Raw genomic sequence first — 17,229 nt, 5'->3', positions numbered from 1 at the left:
TATATATTAACATATTACTATTCAAACATGGAAAATTAATTTGTAGATCTTTATAATAAGGTAAGGAAAGGTTATTATTAATATTATGTTAGATTATTCTGGATGCTTTCAATGCTTCTTCGAAATCCTGCCATGTACTGGCTGGGTTGGTTCTCTCGGTTTGGTTTGTCACTCTTAGTCGTCGGATTGGTTCCGATGGAATTGAAGGATCCGCTCTATAGTATATCAAGCTATCCCTGTTTGGGTCGGCCCTCGGGATGTTTCCTATTGATTTGGATGTCAAAACTTACCTTAGCGAATTTTCACTTGACCGTTATCGAAGACGCTCTTTTCCTAATTTCTGTACAATAGATACAACGCTGCACCGATCCCGGATGTCCTTTTGGATGCAATCACAGCGAGCTATGCCTCTGAATTTTCACCAAAAAATGGTTTTGGCCGGCCATTAGAAATAATTGCAATGAATATGTCAAAAATTCCATACGACATGTTCTTTGAAATTCCGTCGTGAAGATATGGTTAAATTTTCAAATAAAAATATTGAAAATTTCTGGAGTAATCATGTTACGAGAAAAGACACGTCTTATTGACATGAGCACGATGTTATAGGAGCAACTAAAAATCCGGCCGGAAAACTGTCTTTCCAAATTTCACTTATTCATATTCTTCAGAGTTCAAAGTATTTTTAAGTCAATAAAAAAATCGATTTCTTTAAAATTCTACAGTGGTGTTATCCCTTAAATCATTCAATTGTGAACAGGTTGACAGAAACTCTGTTTTCTTCAAATCTAGCCATCGAAAACATTGCATAAGGCGGCTATTTCAACTCCAGGAAAATGTGAAAAATTGAGAAAGGCAATGTGGAGAAGGTGATATTTTCGACGGTGACGCCATCATGAATGCAATTATCAAAGATGCACTTCAAAATCTTCATGGTGCGACATATTGGGAATAGGCGGGATTGCCCCAAAAGTCAGCAATCCTTGTGGAAGTTGTGCATGAGGAAATTCTTCCGATGATACCCGTTCGAAGTATTTCCACTTCATCCATCGTGGCCTGTCAGTCTTTTAACAAACTGTTGTTCTTTTCATCGCAGTAGAAGCATTTTGTAGTGAGCTGCTCGAGTAACGCTTTTTAAGGTTTTGTGTGAAACAAAACCTTATTAGAATCGAGACGGTGTCTGTCTGTCCGTCTGTCCGTCTGTCTGTCTGTCTGTCTGTCTGTCTGTCTGTCTGTCTGTCTGTCTGTCTGTCACACCCGATTTATTCGGAAACGGCTAGACCGATTGTCACGAAAATTGGTGAGAGTATGTAATCTGGTGATCCCTTTACATGCAGTAAGTGGCGCCATCTTGTGTTAAGTTTAAGGGGGGGCTCCCCATACATGAGAATGGAGGGTGCAAATTTTTTTTTCACAGAATGTAGCCATGTAGGGTATCAAATGAAAGGTCTCAATTAGTACTTTTCGAATCTGGTTCAATATTTGATATTAGATTAAACATAGGGGAGTGAGGGTTCAAAATATGGCCCCCAAAAAGTGTAACAGGTCTCGTTCTCAGAACCTATCCAACCGAAAAATCTGAAAAAAATCACACTGATGCATCTCTACGAAATCTAGGCCTCAAAATATATCCGGTTCCGATGTCTGCACAAATAAAGTTAATAATAGTATATTTCCACATTTCAGAAATTTACCCGGCACCCCCCCTTATGTTCATCCCAGAAGTACAAAATTTGGCATGCGTGTAATGAAGAACATAATGCACAGTTTGATCAAGTTTGAAGAAAATCCAACCATTATTAACAAAGTTATAGGGGGTGAAACTTTACAATTTTTTGTGAATTTCGTGCACTCTACAACCTGCATGACGTCATCATCACATATCAATTCGTCAATACCACAACGAAATGAGTTCTTATGAATTGGGTCGCAGAGAATTATTTTGTTTTAGTTTTTTAGTTATTTGTCAGCCAGACATGTGTGTATGTAGGTATATAATAGATGCGTGCTAATGAACTTTGCGGGTAGTGCCTAATTCAAATAGATATAAGAAGTAAATCGGAAATATGGGTAGGATCAATTAATATACGTGCATATATGTGTACAGTATTCGGTAATAGGCAGTTTGTTTGTTTAGGGTGTGCGTGATATCTATGGCTGTAATATGTACGTATGTCTCGTAGTTTGGAAAAATATGAAGGGTTATGTTGGATTTGTAGCTATATACGGACAGAAAAATGTGCTTTGAAGTTTCTCACATAAGATGAACACAAAACCTTTATACCCGAAGCACGAGCTTCCGGTATTCCGACTTGTTTTGCTTTGCGTTTCGTATTCTTCGTCGATTGAGCAGGGTTTTATCGGCGTTTCATTAAATTCATTTCCAGGTGAGAAAGTTTAGTCAAAAAATATTTACATTAAAAGCGCATTTCTAACATTATTAAATTCAAGATGAAGATATTCGGGAGTTTAAAAGATTAACTTAGTTCTGTACCACTCAAAGATTGTGTCCGTGGGCCATGTTTATTTGTAGCAACTTCATCTTTCTTTTTGATACTAGAATTGATTTGAGTTGATCAGAAATGTGTTATTTGAATTACGTATTACTTTCTATTTACTTCCTTCCAGTTCTTTAGCTAAAACTATTGAAGAGGGGATGTATGGGCGACAATTGCGTATTTTTATTATTGGTGAAGACTGCAAGCGTTAGGGACGATAACTATGATATTCTAATTTTTTTTTGGGAAAGGCAAGATGGTTTGCTGTTATTTTTAAGGTTTTGTTTGAAGTAAAACCTTATTAAAATCGAATCAATTTCTATCTGTCCGTCTGTCACACCCGATTTACCCGGAAACGGCTGAACCCATTGTCAGGAAATTTGGTAAGAACATTCAGCGAGTGGCGCCATTTTGTGTTAAGTTTTAAGGGGGGCTCCCCATACATGCAAAAGGGGGTGTACATTTTTTTACACAGAGTATGGTCATGTGGGGTATACAATGAAATGGTTCAAATTGTAATTTTCGAAACTGATCTTATTTCTGATATTACGGGAAACATAGGGGAGATGGGGCTCAATATGTGTGCCCCAAAAAATGAAATAGGTCTCGTTTTCAGAACCTATCCAACCGAACAATTTGAAAAAAATCATCCATATGAAATTTAATCCTCAAAATACATTCGGTTGTGATATCTGCACAAATAAAGTAAATAATAGTATATTACTATGTTTTAGAAATTTACTGGAAAGTTCACCTCAGAAGTACAAAATTTGTTATCAGCATAGGCGATAATAATCCAACTATCATTAACAAAGTTATAGAAGATCGAATTTCCGCATTTCAGGTAAATTTATTGCACCCTAAGACGTGTATGATGTCATCATCATATAAAGTGAACGTACATATATGAGCGGCGGGGTCCATGGGGACGTTTTAGTTTCCTTTTTTGCCTTTTTAGTAATTTGTCTATTAGTGTCCATTACTCGATGGAGACATTTGTATATATATGTATGTGTAATAAAGCTTGCGAATAGTAACTAATATACCAGCGGCTTTTAATTTACATATATGCTTTTCTGCGTGGAATAAAGTGAAAATGCCAAGAGAATTTCTCACTTAAGATGAATAAAAACCTTTATACCCGAAGCGCCTAGCTTCCGGAATCTCGACTTGGTTTGATAACTGTTTTCGTTGATAACTGTATCGTAAGGGAGAAGGTTTTCGAAGATGTAGAATTGGAGGTGTTTCTTGATTAAAGCTCAAATCTAAAGGGAGGAAAATTGGCAAGGATGTTGGACGCGAGCTAACAATCCATTTCAAAATCTTTCGAACGCATCAGAAGTAAGTAGTAATTGGTGCCGTAGAAATTCAAACTAAGATATGTTGAATGGCGACGAATGGAGAATATAAAGCGTATAAAATCATGAAAAGTGTTTGGTGTAGGATATTATAAGCTATTGCAGACAATCGGCGCAGACCAAAATTAATGTATTTGAACCAAGAATTGAAAGAACAATCACATGAGAATCATAATAAAGTAATTTCGTAGGTTGAAAATATGTTATGAAAGGCGCCGAAACATGTTTGGGAAGTCCTAACTCCCCTGCTATATTGTACACACGTTGTTTCCTCTGACTTTCAATTGTTTTGAGCAATGGCGCATGCATCTTCTTGCCGAGCGAATGAAATGAAATCCTGGGCCATCAATACATTATGTTATCTACATATTCGTCTTTATGAGTCGAACCTCAGTAGGAGGAATGAATAGGAATGTGGACATTACGGATGATTCGTTGAATAGCTTCCCATTGGTAAGGATACAAAGTGTCACTTCTGCTCTCCTTATTAGTGAATTTCATTATTGGCATCTCTGGAGTTAATATTGTTGTTAGGAAAATTTCTCATCAATGTGATTATTGACACTTCTTTTCTTATTAAGTTCTCCGTTTTCTGTTGGAAACTGGTGCTATGTGAAATTTGAAGACAGCATAATTATATAATAATTCTCTGTTAGTAAATGCATATCTAAGTAGTAGCAACAAAATAAGTTAGTGAAAAAGTCCGGGAGGTAGATTTGCAGACAGACTTCAAAAAGTAATTCTGGGGTTGCCTAGAAGAATTCCCCGTTGCTAGTCGCCAATGACATATCTGCTTGCGAAATATTTGCTTTTATAATATATTGAGTCCGTACACCAAGTGAAATCAATCAGTTAGCGAACATACTAGACAGTCTAACGGATGAACACCGATTGTTTACGGAGTGCTCCTGTTACGCTTAGGCAATTTGAACTCGCATTGTCTTAAGTGTGCAAGGCTAAAATATAGTTATGAGAATGTTCTTTAAAAGTCGTAATGACACCTTGATCTAATAGTCGAAGCAGTGCTGACGTAACAACTGTCATCATCATTATCATCAACGGCGCAACAACCCCTATCCGGTTTAGACCTGCCTTAACAAGGAACTCAAGACATGTTGGTTTTGCGCCGAGGTCCACCAACGCGATATCCCTAAAACTATCTGGCGTCCTGATCTACGCCATCGCTCCATCTCAGGCAGAGTCTGCCTCACCTTCTTTTTCTACCATAGATATTGCCCTTATAGACTTTCCGGACTAGATCATCCTCATCCATAGGGATTAAGTGACCCGCCCACCGTAACCTATTGAGCCATTGAGATTTTATCCACAACCTGACGGTCATCGTATCGCTCATAGATTTCGTCGTTGTGTAGGCTACGGAATCGTCCATCCCCATGTAGGGGGCCAAAAATTCTTCGGAGGATTCTTCTCTCGAACGCGGCCAAGAGTTCGCAATTCCTCTTGCTAAGAACCCAAGTCTCCGAGGGATACATGAGGACTGGCAAGATCATTGTCTTGTACAGTAAGAGCTTTGACCCTATGGTGAGACGTTTCGAGCGGAACAGTTTTTATAAGCTGAAATAGGTTCTGTTGGCTGCCAACAACCGTGCGCAGATTTCATCATCGTAGCTGTTATTGGTTGTGATTTTTGACCCTAGATAGGAGAAATTATCAACGGTCTCCAAGTTGTAGTCTCCTATCTTTATTTTTCCCGTTTGACCAGTGCGGTTTGATGTTGTTGGCTGATTCGTCTTCGGTGCTGACGTTGCCACCATACATTTTGTCTTGCCTTCATTGATGTGCAGCCCAAGATCTCGCGCTAATCGCCGCCTGCTTGATCTGGATGAAGGCAGTTTGTACGTCTCGGGTGGTTCTTCCCATGATGTCGATATCGTCAGCATAGGCCAGTAGTTAGATGGACTTAAAGAGGATTGTACCACTTGCATTTACCTCAGCATCATGGATCACTTTTTCGAGGGCCAGGTTAAAGAGGACACATGATAGGGCATCCCCTTGTCGTAGACCGTTGTTGATATCGAGAGAGTGACCCTGCTGCTTTTATCTGGCCTCTCACATTGTTTAGGGTCAGCCTGGTCAGTCTAATTAATTTTGTTGGGATATCGAATTCTCTCATGACCGCTATCATCAGGCGACTTTAAAGTCGATGAAGAGATGGTGCAACTGTTGTCCATATTCCAACAGTTTTTCCATCACTGGCCGTAGAGAGAAAATCTGATGTGTTGCTGATTTGCCTGGAGTGTAGCCTCTTTGGTATGGCCAATGATGTTCTGGGCATATGGGGCTATCCGGCTTAACAAGATAGAGGAGAATATCTTATAGATAGTACTCAGCAAATGGATATCTCTATAATTGCTGCACTGTGTGATATCTCCATTTTTATGTATGAGACAGAAAATGTCTCGTTGCCACTCGTCAGCATTAATTCCCTGCCCCATACCTTGAGCACAAGTTGATGAACCACTTGGTGTAACTGGTCGCCTCCATATTAAACCAATTCGGTTGTAATTCCATCGACTCCTGGCGACTTATGATTTTTAAGCTGATGGATTGCACAGACTGTTTCTCCTATACTTGTTAGTGACAGTATTTGTCCGTCGTCTTCAGTTGGCGGGACCTCCAACTCGCCGATGTTCTGGTTGTTCAGTAGCTCATCAAAGTACTCAACCCATCGCTCCAATATGCCCACTCTGTCGGAAATCAGATTTCCTTCTTTATCTCGGCAGGATGAGCATCGAGGTGTATAAGGCTTCATCCTGCTGACTTGTTGGTAAAACTTGCGCGCCTGGTGCGGTTGCTCCCTGTACTTTTCTAGTTCACAGACTTGTTGGTTCTCCCAGGCTTCCTTTTTCCGTCTGTGAAGTCGCTTCTCCGCTTGACGGAGTTCGTGGTGAGTCTCTGCGCGTGCCCGCGTTCTTTGAGAATGCAACATTACTCGATATGCGGCAATCTTCCGTTCCGTTGCTAGCTTACATTCATCGTCAAACCAGCCGTTCCGACTCCTTTTGCGGCTAGGGCCAAGTATGTTGGTGGCCATATCAATTATAACGTTCCTCAGATGGTTGTGAAGATTATTTGTTGATGCTTCATCTCCAGGACCTCTGTTATAATAATAATAATCGTTGGCGCAACAATCCATGTTGGATCAGGGCCTTGAAGTGTGTTAGAGCACTTCATTCAAGACCGTAACGGTACACTAGGAGGCAATGTGGTCAGCATTGCGCTCGCCCGAGATTATTACCCTGATTTGACTCAGGTACTCATTCACAGCTGAGTCGACTGGTATCCGACGTCAAATCACGATACAAATTCCACTGCCACCAGTGAGATTTGAACCGCGACCTTCCGTACGACAGCCTTGCGCTCTAACCACTCAGCTATCCGGACCTCTGTTGGCTGCGGTTATTGCGGCATCCATTTCCCTCTTATAGGTGTCGCGAAGGGCTGTGTTGTGGATGGCTTCAGTGTCTCTCACCTGACTGTCAGAGGGGATTTTAGGTGGTATTGTTATTCGAGCTTGGAGCACCATGCCAACGAGATTGTGATCCGACTCTATATTGGATCCCCTATATGTTCTGACATTCATCAAGGCTGAGAGGTGGCAGCATTCAATCAACACATGGTCAATTTGGTTGAAAGTGGTCCCGTCTGGAGAAGCCCATGTATGTTTGGGGAACGCTTTCCGTCCAAACCAGGCACTTCCAACAATCATTTCGTGTGACACTGCTAATTGAATAATCCCCAGTCCGTTATCATTTGTATTTTCATTTTTTGACTGACTAAGAAACCTATTCCGAGCACATGGTTTACTGGATGGTTACTATAATATATGGTGTAGCGGCTCTTCTCCAGGAAACCGGCCCCTGTCCAACGCATCTCCTGTAACGCTCCTACATCAGCCCTATATTGGGATAGGGTATCGGCTAGCTGCTCAGCAGCTCTGTACAGGGAGCGCACGTTCCGTGAGAAAATGTGCAAATGGTTATTCCTTTGTTGTTGCCGGGTTCGTCGTTGTGTAATGCATCTAGTCCGAGGCTCCTGTTGTGGCTTCGTAACAAGTTGTTTTCCGTGTAGGGTTGTCAGCCCTACCCAACCCCCAACCTGGAGGACCAGTTGGTACAATTTGTCCCGTTTTTAGGCGCGGGAGACTCGCCTTCATCCTTCTCCTTTTGCAGCTTTTCGTTAAGAAAGAGCTCCCAGCGGTCACCACGTGGAGGTGGAGATAGGGTTTGGTAGTAGAGCTGTTGGTGTTGATTCACCAGGCGTTTCCCAGGTTTTATGATCCATCGTGGATACCACTCCACGTTTCTCCCTGGGACCTATACTACCATTTGACCACCAATAATTTTTGCATAACTTTTTTGTGTTCAACGGAGTTAATTTTTCTTGAACCTAATTTTTATGCGCCCTTTGCCAACTGATAAGTTTTTTGCCAATCTCGAGTTAATTTGTTCTACCAGATCACCAGTTTTAGGTACCTGCAATCTAACAATCCATGAAATTAAGTTTGTTATTCTAGTAAGATGTTGAGTTATATGATGCGCGAATTATTGCCTAGTGTTATATCTCATATCTTATCTTATTTTTTCAATTTGCATTTCTAGGTAAAAGTTTTACACTGACGATAACTGTATCAACAAGCCCGCCTCAAGTAACAACCTATAGTAAAGCAATAAAAGTAACAGTTGATGGACCAAGGGAACCCAGATCGAAAACTAGTAAGTATTTTTAAAAATATCATTGCATCATTACATCAAATATGGAATGAACGGAGTAACATCAGGTTACAATTTAATTTTATAGAACATTGCCTTAAAAAAATGTTGCAAGATACCTTCCACGCCGTTGTGAAAAACAACGTACAATTTTTGCGAATATTTACCGTGCATTCTCAGTCCTTTCCATTACAGCGTGAGCTAACTTCAAAATAGAGCACGCAACATTGGATTTTTTTTTGAAGGAATATTACCCATTCTCATACTTTAGGCTTAAATCTACTATACTACTATACTATACTACTAAGGTCAAACTAATGTATGCAAACATGTTGCATCATCCATTGGACATTTTGTTTCAATATTTAAGATTAACCAAGCTATGTTCCTCGCAGAATAAAAGTCGAGTTTCGTAGCGTCAGATTTTTTAAGCGGCTAAAATAAGCCTTTAGGCCCAAACACAACAGCAGACTTCTTTGCGTGAAGAGTGCAAATAATTTTAAGCCTAGGTAGCGTCTTTACATCAGGTTACAATGGATGCCTCTGCACTTTTGTTGCTCATGTTCACGGAAAGGTTGGCTTTCATCGCAGAGATCCTCTCCATTCGCTGAACAAGTTCTCACATGGAACGACTCCTTTTTCAAGGTTACAAGCTGCGTTCGATAAGTTGGGCGGTCAGTTTCATTGCGTAGCTCCGAACCTTAATCGTAGCAGCGCGTGGTCGTACCACTCTAGAGGCCCAGTAAGCTAAGACGCTCAAATGTTTTTGAACATAAGGTCGCGAATTGGTATTGGCATCAATACGCTCCGTGAGAACCTTATGAAAACCTTGCCAATAAATATCGCTGAATGCATCCACCAATCTGTTGTTCTGCAATCCAGAAGTCCAGGTGGGCACTTCCTAAAAAAATCCATTGAATTTACGAAAGCGTGTCAGGCTGGAATCGATTGACCTGTTGGTGATCCTGGATAAGAAAAACTTTCTCGCAAGCATTCCCGCAGTTCGATTAATTTGGATCCTAAGAGCTGATGAAATTATCTAGCAAATATATATTCTTTATGGCACTCGATATTCGGTGTGATTTTTATGGAAAAGTTTGAAGAAAAATTCTTCTCGCTGAAAGTATAGAGTATAGTTTTCATCCATGATATGTGAATATACGGGCGATATGGAGTAGTCTCAGAAAAATTTCTTATCTGTGTAAACAATTCCTAGGAAAAGGTTAACTTTATCATGGGAGTCATAATGTTGATAAGGCATATATTGGAATCTCACCCATACTGAATAATATTTGAACGCATCCCGCCATAATTTGAAATATAAGCTTTAATATATTTTAAGCCACAATCTGCAAAGCAAACGCCGAAAGGAGAAAAAAATTTTGGAGCAAGCATGGGGAGCATATTTTACACAGGTTATTATCGAGTATAAAACTTTAAACGTTGTTTTGCCACAAAGAACTACTACTAATGGAAAATTTTAGATTCTGGATAAAAATACCCTACGGTGTTCACCATTATCAGTTTCTAGCTTCTGTAAACAAAAACTTTATCACCTCTAGAATTTCATTTGACTCATATGAAATGGAACCAATAAAGAGAAGATCATTAATAGGAAAAAAAACTATTTTGCAGCGGTAGTAGAATATACAAACACTGAAGGCCACATGGTACTCTGCCTATTCAGGGTTGAAGCTCAGTCAAAACCTCTTCTTTCTTTTTCTTCAGCCTTTGTCCTGTTCACAAGCGGGTCGGCTCGTCGTGATCGGTTTCGCCATTTGGCTCTATCGAATGCCTGATCTGGGTGCAATCTTCAGGCTCTTAAATCCCCATCTAGCGTATCAAACCACCGTTGTTTAGGCCTCCGTCTTGGTCGTTTACCATCGACTTCGATGTTCAGACCAATCTTGGCAAGTGAATTCTCATCAGCCCTAATTGCATGACCATAACATCGAAGGTGCCTCTCTCGCAACTTTTCCACGATCGGTGCAACCCCATAACGATCGCGGATATCCTCACTTCGAATGTGATCAAAACGTGTCACGCCACTAGTCCAACGTAACATCTTCGTCTCCGGTAAGCAAGACGCCGTTCATTGCCTTTTATAGTCGGCCAACACTCAGAACCATAGAGAGAGACAGGACGGACAACATTGCGGTAAATTTTCGATTTGGGACGTTCGTTGATACGTCGATCACAAAGAACACCAGTTGTGAAACGTCACTTCATCCAGGTTGCGTTAATGCGTGAAGCAATTTCATAACGCAGTTCTTCATCGGCTGATAGCTTTGACCCGAGGTATTTAAATCGCTCAGTTCTGGGCACGTCACTGCCGCTGACAGTGATTGTGCCTGTTTCATGGGGATCGGTCGTCAAAAATTCAATTTTGTTTAGATTCAATCTGAGACCGTGTTGCATGAGGCGATCATTCCATTTTTGGACAAGTTGCTCGAGATCATTTTTGCTATCAGATGCTAGGAAAACATAATCTGCATAAAGCAGTGTGTAGGGTGCTGGACGTTGGATATCCCGTGTGACGGTGTCCATAACAAGAACAAAGAGGAGTGGTGAGAGGGCGCTTCCTTGATGAACACCAACAGAGACAGGTTTTGATACCCCCGCCATACTTCGAACTTTACTTTTCGGATCCTTCATGGTATGGAAAAGTAATCGGATCGGACGGTAATTTGAGCATTCTGCGGGACTACCTTTCTTTTTCCATATTGGAACAGTGGCACTTTCTTGCCAGTGAGATGGTGTTCTTCCTTCCTGAATAATCCGATTAAGGAATTCACTGAGTCACAGTGTTGGGTCCCAGCTCTTTGCTTTCCAGAGTTCAGATGCGATGTCGTCAGGTTCTGTGGCTTTCCCCGATTTCATTCGTTTTATTGCCTCCTCGACTTCAGTTGCGCTGAGAGTTGAGCCTATGAGTATTTTACGTAGGTACCTGTCGTGGAGACTTAATCCTACGGTCCTCTTCAGACACGGATTGATTTTGTGACCACAATCAGAGCCCCGCTGAGACAAGTAACAACGGTACCAGTCTATACCAAATGCAGGGCTTAGCATTCATACTGGTGGATGCAAGAATTACCTAAATCTCTACCGAACTAGGGAATACGGCACCCGTGTTGAAACGCAACACCACGCCGAGGCCCGAAGGTCTCTTCTCGCTTGAGCACAACCACAACCACCATGAAACTCCCACTAGGGAGGCCAACCGCAAACAACCGAGCTGTACTCACATACAACGGGAGTTCACCCGAAGTATGAAAGTCCAGGGGTTATCCCGGTTCTCATGGTACCAGTATACCCCTGGTAAGGTTTCGTGTCCAATTTCAACTTCAGATGATTCCCCGTGCAGACTCGGGTCTGATCGCCCTAATTATTCGCCTACTGCATCAAGGCCGGTAAACCAAAGTGAGTACAGCGTCTCCCGGTGCCACCACTATGGAGGTTCTCCTCGGCCACTTGGTTTTGGTTTGACCGACAGGGTTGCCGCCCCGTCTTCCTCACCGCCACTTCTGAGCACCCAGTTGCGCTGACAGGTGGAACTGGTCCAAATGTCGGCAATCATTGTGGAAGTGGAGGATAAGCAAATTCTTCAGTTGAAATCTGCTGGAAGTATTCTCGCCACCTATCCGTTGCAGCTCGACGGCTGGTAAGCAAAGTACCGTTCTTGTCATTAACGCAACAGAAATGTTCGATATCCTGTGTACGTTCGTAGCGGCTTTTAGCAAGTCGATACAGATTTCTCTCGCTATCCCGCGTGTCCAATTTATCGTAAAGATAAAAAGCTAATTAAACACAATCAGTCATACCACCATTTTTGACTTTTGGATAAAGTACAGAAGTTATTAACAAGCGTCATATACAATAGATTGTTAGTCTTCCTTGGCTGCAGTGGTCCGTCAGAGCGACGGTATGGGACTCTGCGCCCCAACTCTGCAGATGGACTGGTGACTGTGCCAATCGGCAACGGCTGAGAATGATTTTCCGGTTCGGATGAAGGACTCACCTAGAGAATACATAATCGCAATCAGGATGCCACAAGGCTTAGTACTATGTCTTCTACAGCGAAATCCGATTTATATCGAGATTCTCCTACTTTCCGCTCTTAACGAGGTTCCGATTGTTGGATTTACAGATTATTTGGTCCTGGTTGTCATCACGCCTGTAAGACAAACCCATCAGAAGTCAGAGGACGTACATTAACCAAATTTGGTAGTGCCTTAGGCAGAATTTATTGAAGCGGGAATCTGCACCGATCTGAAACTAATGACTTCCTGAATTTCCTAAAAGACAATGCCACACTGGAGAATCCAGAACACATTTTGATCTATTAGATTGAATAGAGTATTAAGAACGAACATGTGGCTAGAAAATACAGCTTCGGAGATGCCTCAAATAAAAAGAAACTGGTTCTATCTTATCTGCTCAATTGTTACCCACAACTTCTTCAGAGTGCGGGAAGCTTAAAGAGCTCACACTATGAGTGCTTAACAGAAAGCTTATCCACAAATCCAGTACCTAGATGGTGGGCCTGAAGGCCTTCGGAGAATAGCCAATAGGATACTGAGGAAAAAGAAATTTATGAGGTACAGAAAAGGTGAATGAGAGATGGGCGTCATACTTTAAAATTCGTCTCAACCCCGCTGACACATCATTGCTTTGTTCGACCTACAAAGTATTTACCAAAGCCTCAAAAAATTAGTTGTTTGGAAAAAATCTTCGGAAAATACCAGGGCGGCTTCAGAGGGGTACGACCAACAATAGATCAGTTGTTCATTGTAAAATAAGCGCTCGAAAAGTGCTTGGAGTTCAACGTCGACGTCTACCAAATGTTCTTCGACTTCAAACGAACATACGACAGTATCGATCGAAATATACTGGGCGAAGTTATGCTTTAGTTTGGCATTCCAGCAAAGCTGGTTCATCTCACAAAAGCAGCCATGATAAGCTCAACTTCGCTGGCGCGAATTCAAAATAATCTGATTGACACATTTTGATCACGGAACGTCCTCAAGCAAGGGGCAGGCAGTTCCGGTTTATACCAACATGATTGCGCCCCTCGTCAGTGCCAAAAAAACCTTCGAATCCCGTAAGGCAGATGACGATGAAGCGAAGGTGGTTGGATTACGGATCAATAAACGAAAAATGAAGATCAGGGCCCAGACGGATGACGAATGAGTTACATACAGCAGAAAGTTACACAATATATATGTCAACCTGGAAGTTTCTAAGAAGGATAAAAAAGGGAAAGCCGAGAAAACAATAGCAGGACTTGGTCTTTCAATTGTCTACCAAGATAAGACGATTACTATAAAACGGTGCCACTTAAGGGGTTAGTACGAATAGCGCCTACGACTTCCCGCAACTCAAAACATATACATTCCTCCATTTTATTGTACAATTTGCATCTCCTATCTATTCGAAAAGATAAAAAGTTGTAAAAAAGTTACTCTTTAAAATTGTTATGCAAAAGTAATTGGGAAGCATTGATGAATCTTCGCCTCATTTTATTATCAAATCGTGCCATTAATTTTCCTGTTTTCAATTGAAACGCATGCAACAATTTTCACTATCATTACCTACACGTTGAACAATGTGCAATTGATAACATATTGTGCTCCTTTAGAAAACAACACAATATGTACTCATCAAATGGCTGATCGATTACATTGGCATAAAAGGTTTCTCAGTTCTTACCCCAAAGGCCTATAGACTCTAGATTGCCTTTAAATATCTCGTCCGAACACTTGAATGGAATATCCACCAGGACGCTCGCTTTATATGTCCCTAAAACTATGATTATCATTCGGCAAAGGTCTTGCACGCAATGCAACACAAGATGCAAAAGTAGGGGAAAATGAAGAAGAAAGACTCTATTTGTTAATGGACAGTGGGATGATATATGCAAAAGTAAAGAATTTTGGGAAGAGGAGCGAATGTTACTCAGAAATGACAGTAATAATCTCTCGATAATGATAACAATTTAATTCCTGTGTCCGTGAATGGATAGGATACACTCTAAGAATGATAGCTATAAGTTAACCCCAATTCCCCTATCTTTGCACTTTACAGGAGATGGTCATGTAACACATATGTGTCGAGCATTATCTTCGAGTGCTACCTAGTCAAAGGTTTTTATCGGCCCCAGCGTAATTTAGATGCCATGTGGCTGATATGTGTTCAAAATTATATAGAAATTTTCACTACACTTTTTTCATGCAGTTCTGAAAAGCGACGTTGAAATTGATTGAAGACGTTGCTTACGGTTTTAAAAGGTTCCAAAGAACATTAGAAGAAAAGATGGATATTAAGCAAAACAGTTCTCATTACGTGGTTCATTCAACGTCCTGCTAAATTCAAATTTTTCTATAATAAAGCTGTTTTCATTTGCATATCATTGTTCTTCGTCCTCAATGACTCAACAGACCAAATCGGTCCGTGGCCTCCATAATTGTGGAGTGGTGCATGGATGTATGCATGTACAATGCAACGCTTCATGTGCACATACGTACCTGTTTGCTTCGTCCTGCATTCAGAGACTGGCCTCGGATATTGCGAAAATGACTAGAATCGTTGGTAATTTGTTTAAGATTTAAATTGTCACTGAGTTCAGACAGTAACTGGCAGACGTAAGAACGAAACACACTCGGAAGTACACGTACTTTTAAGGATATGTGCCCCAGGATGAGTCAAAAGAAGCCCGTACATCGTTTCCGCTCAGGAAGCAACGTTATTTCACAATTGTGGGTCAGTTTGTCCTTGTGCCTTTGCATCCGGACACGCAGAGCGGGCCTAGAATTACAGACGCTTCAAGTATGTAGCTACGCACTCTACGTTGTATAGTCAAACTCGCGATTAATTAGGCCAAATCATTAACAGATGTTACTCGTACAGTAGCCCGTGCTAGGTGACTTTATATCCTTGTTTGCCGGAAATGTGCAACATGAAGCATTTGCAAAACGGATAAAATGTTTCAGTTTCGTTGTATGAGGAAAATGTTGAATATGTAGACGACGCTCGGACGCTATTTTACGCATCTGCTTGCGTCCTGCCATGCCATTATTTTTACTCATCCTCATTTCACCCGATCTGTAGTCAATTAGGATGGAAGTACTCGTCCTTTGCATTTGGTTTTGAAAGCGGATGTTGTCGTTCAATGGTTGCAGGGGCTCGGTTGGTTGGGGGTCAAAATTCAGGTGAATTATGTGGTTGAATTTCAGCTAGTGTTTGCTGCTCTTTTATTGATAATGTAAATCACATTAATAATACATATAAAATGCTATTGAGTTGAAATTTCGCAATTATTTGTTGAATGATTTATGTATTTTTTAGAAAATATGACTGTTTTTCCGAGAAGTGGGTATATTGAATTCTATAGATTATTATATAGTATACATAATAATATACAGAATTTGAAATTATCATTATAGGAGTTGGACGCTGTTTCACTCTAACTCAGGAATTTTCTAGGAATTGGAAGAAGAGGATAACATTTAAGCTTTACGCTGATTTCCCGCACAGAACTCTCTGAACCTATGTGGACTTTCTGAAATTTTTGAAAGCTGATCTTATTTTTATTTGACTATTGATTGTCGTTTTTATTTTTAATTGCATCACAAGCTTGATTGACTAAGAGCAAATCTTGTTTGTTTATCGCATCGACACCCAATAAGCCTTTATGAAGCGTTATTATATACATATATATGGTTGCTATTCACCCCCTTAGTAGGGTATAGCGCGTCAACTACAACTACGCGCCCTCGTTCGCGGCTACACGAAATGCGCTTCAGCTCTTCCACAACTTCCCAAGGCGCTTGCATTCCTTCTCTACTGTCTGCGCCAAGTTTCATTAGGGTGACCCACCCGTCGACATTTTGGCAGAGTGGAATGCAATGCAATTTTTGGCTTTCCTTATCCACTATCACTTCCATCTCCCAATCACAATGCGTACGAGTGCCAGGCCTGTACGCCAACCAACTTACATGTATTGACGACTTATTCTATATAGCGACATAGAAAGCACACTAGCACCGAACAGTATCAACTTGATCTTGGTGTTAAGATAAATGCATTTCCAGATTTTAGACAGGGCAGTGAAAGCAGATCTAACGCAGTTAATGCGCCGTGCAACATCAAGTTCGATGCCACCTTCAGCAGAAAGCACGTTTGCTAGATATACGAGTATAAATTGATCGACGCCTTCGATTAATGTAGACTTTGGTTTTGTTGGTGTTTATCTTCAGTCCAACTCTACTTGCTTCATTTTGTTCAAATCCAGAGCCATCGTAGTCGAGGTGTTTGAGGAAAGATATCATACACCATTGAATTTCGTCATGTCCTCCAGGCAAGGCAGCATGAACAACGTCACCGATAACAAGAAGAAAAAATATCGGTGATAGGATGCAACCCTGGCGTATTCTGCTTTGCACCTCTGATAATAGCTATTAGTTTCTCCGGAATGCCCTCCTGCGTAGAGCACTTCAGATACACTCCCTGTTCACGTTATCGAAATGTTTCTCGAAATCGATGAAGAACAGGTGCAGCGAAGATCTAAACTCCGCGTATTGTTCCGAAATGATCCGTATCCAGAAGAACCTGGAGCGGAAACCAGCCCGCTCTCTGTCGATC

The 17,229-nt window shown here is 41.1% G+C and overlaps 1 protein-coding gene across 2 annotated transcripts in view; it reads left to right on the top strand.

The window, feature by feature from the left end:
* The window catches only part of LOC119658283 (protein lozenge), a 126,240-nt gene that overhangs the window by 49,174 nt on the left and 59,837 nt on the right, over positions 1 to 17,229 (top strand). For both annotated transcript variants that reach the window (XM_038065574.1, XM_038065573.1), the window contains one exon: positions 8,479 to 8,592. In XM_038065574.1, the coding sequence (XP_037921502.1) occupies positions 8,479 to 8,592 (114 nt within the window). The remainder of the gene's footprint in view (positions 1 to 8,478; positions 8,593 to 17,229) is intronic.

Source organism: Hermetia illucens, chromosome 5 (assembly GCF_905115235.1).
Source record: "Hermetia illucens chromosome 5, iHerIll2.2.curated.20191125, whole genome shotgun sequence".
NCBI classification, from domain to species: Eukaryota; Metazoa; Arthropoda; class Insecta; order Diptera; family Stratiomyidae; genus Hermetia; species Hermetia illucens.
This window is presented reverse-complemented; position numbering and strand designations above follow the sequence as displayed.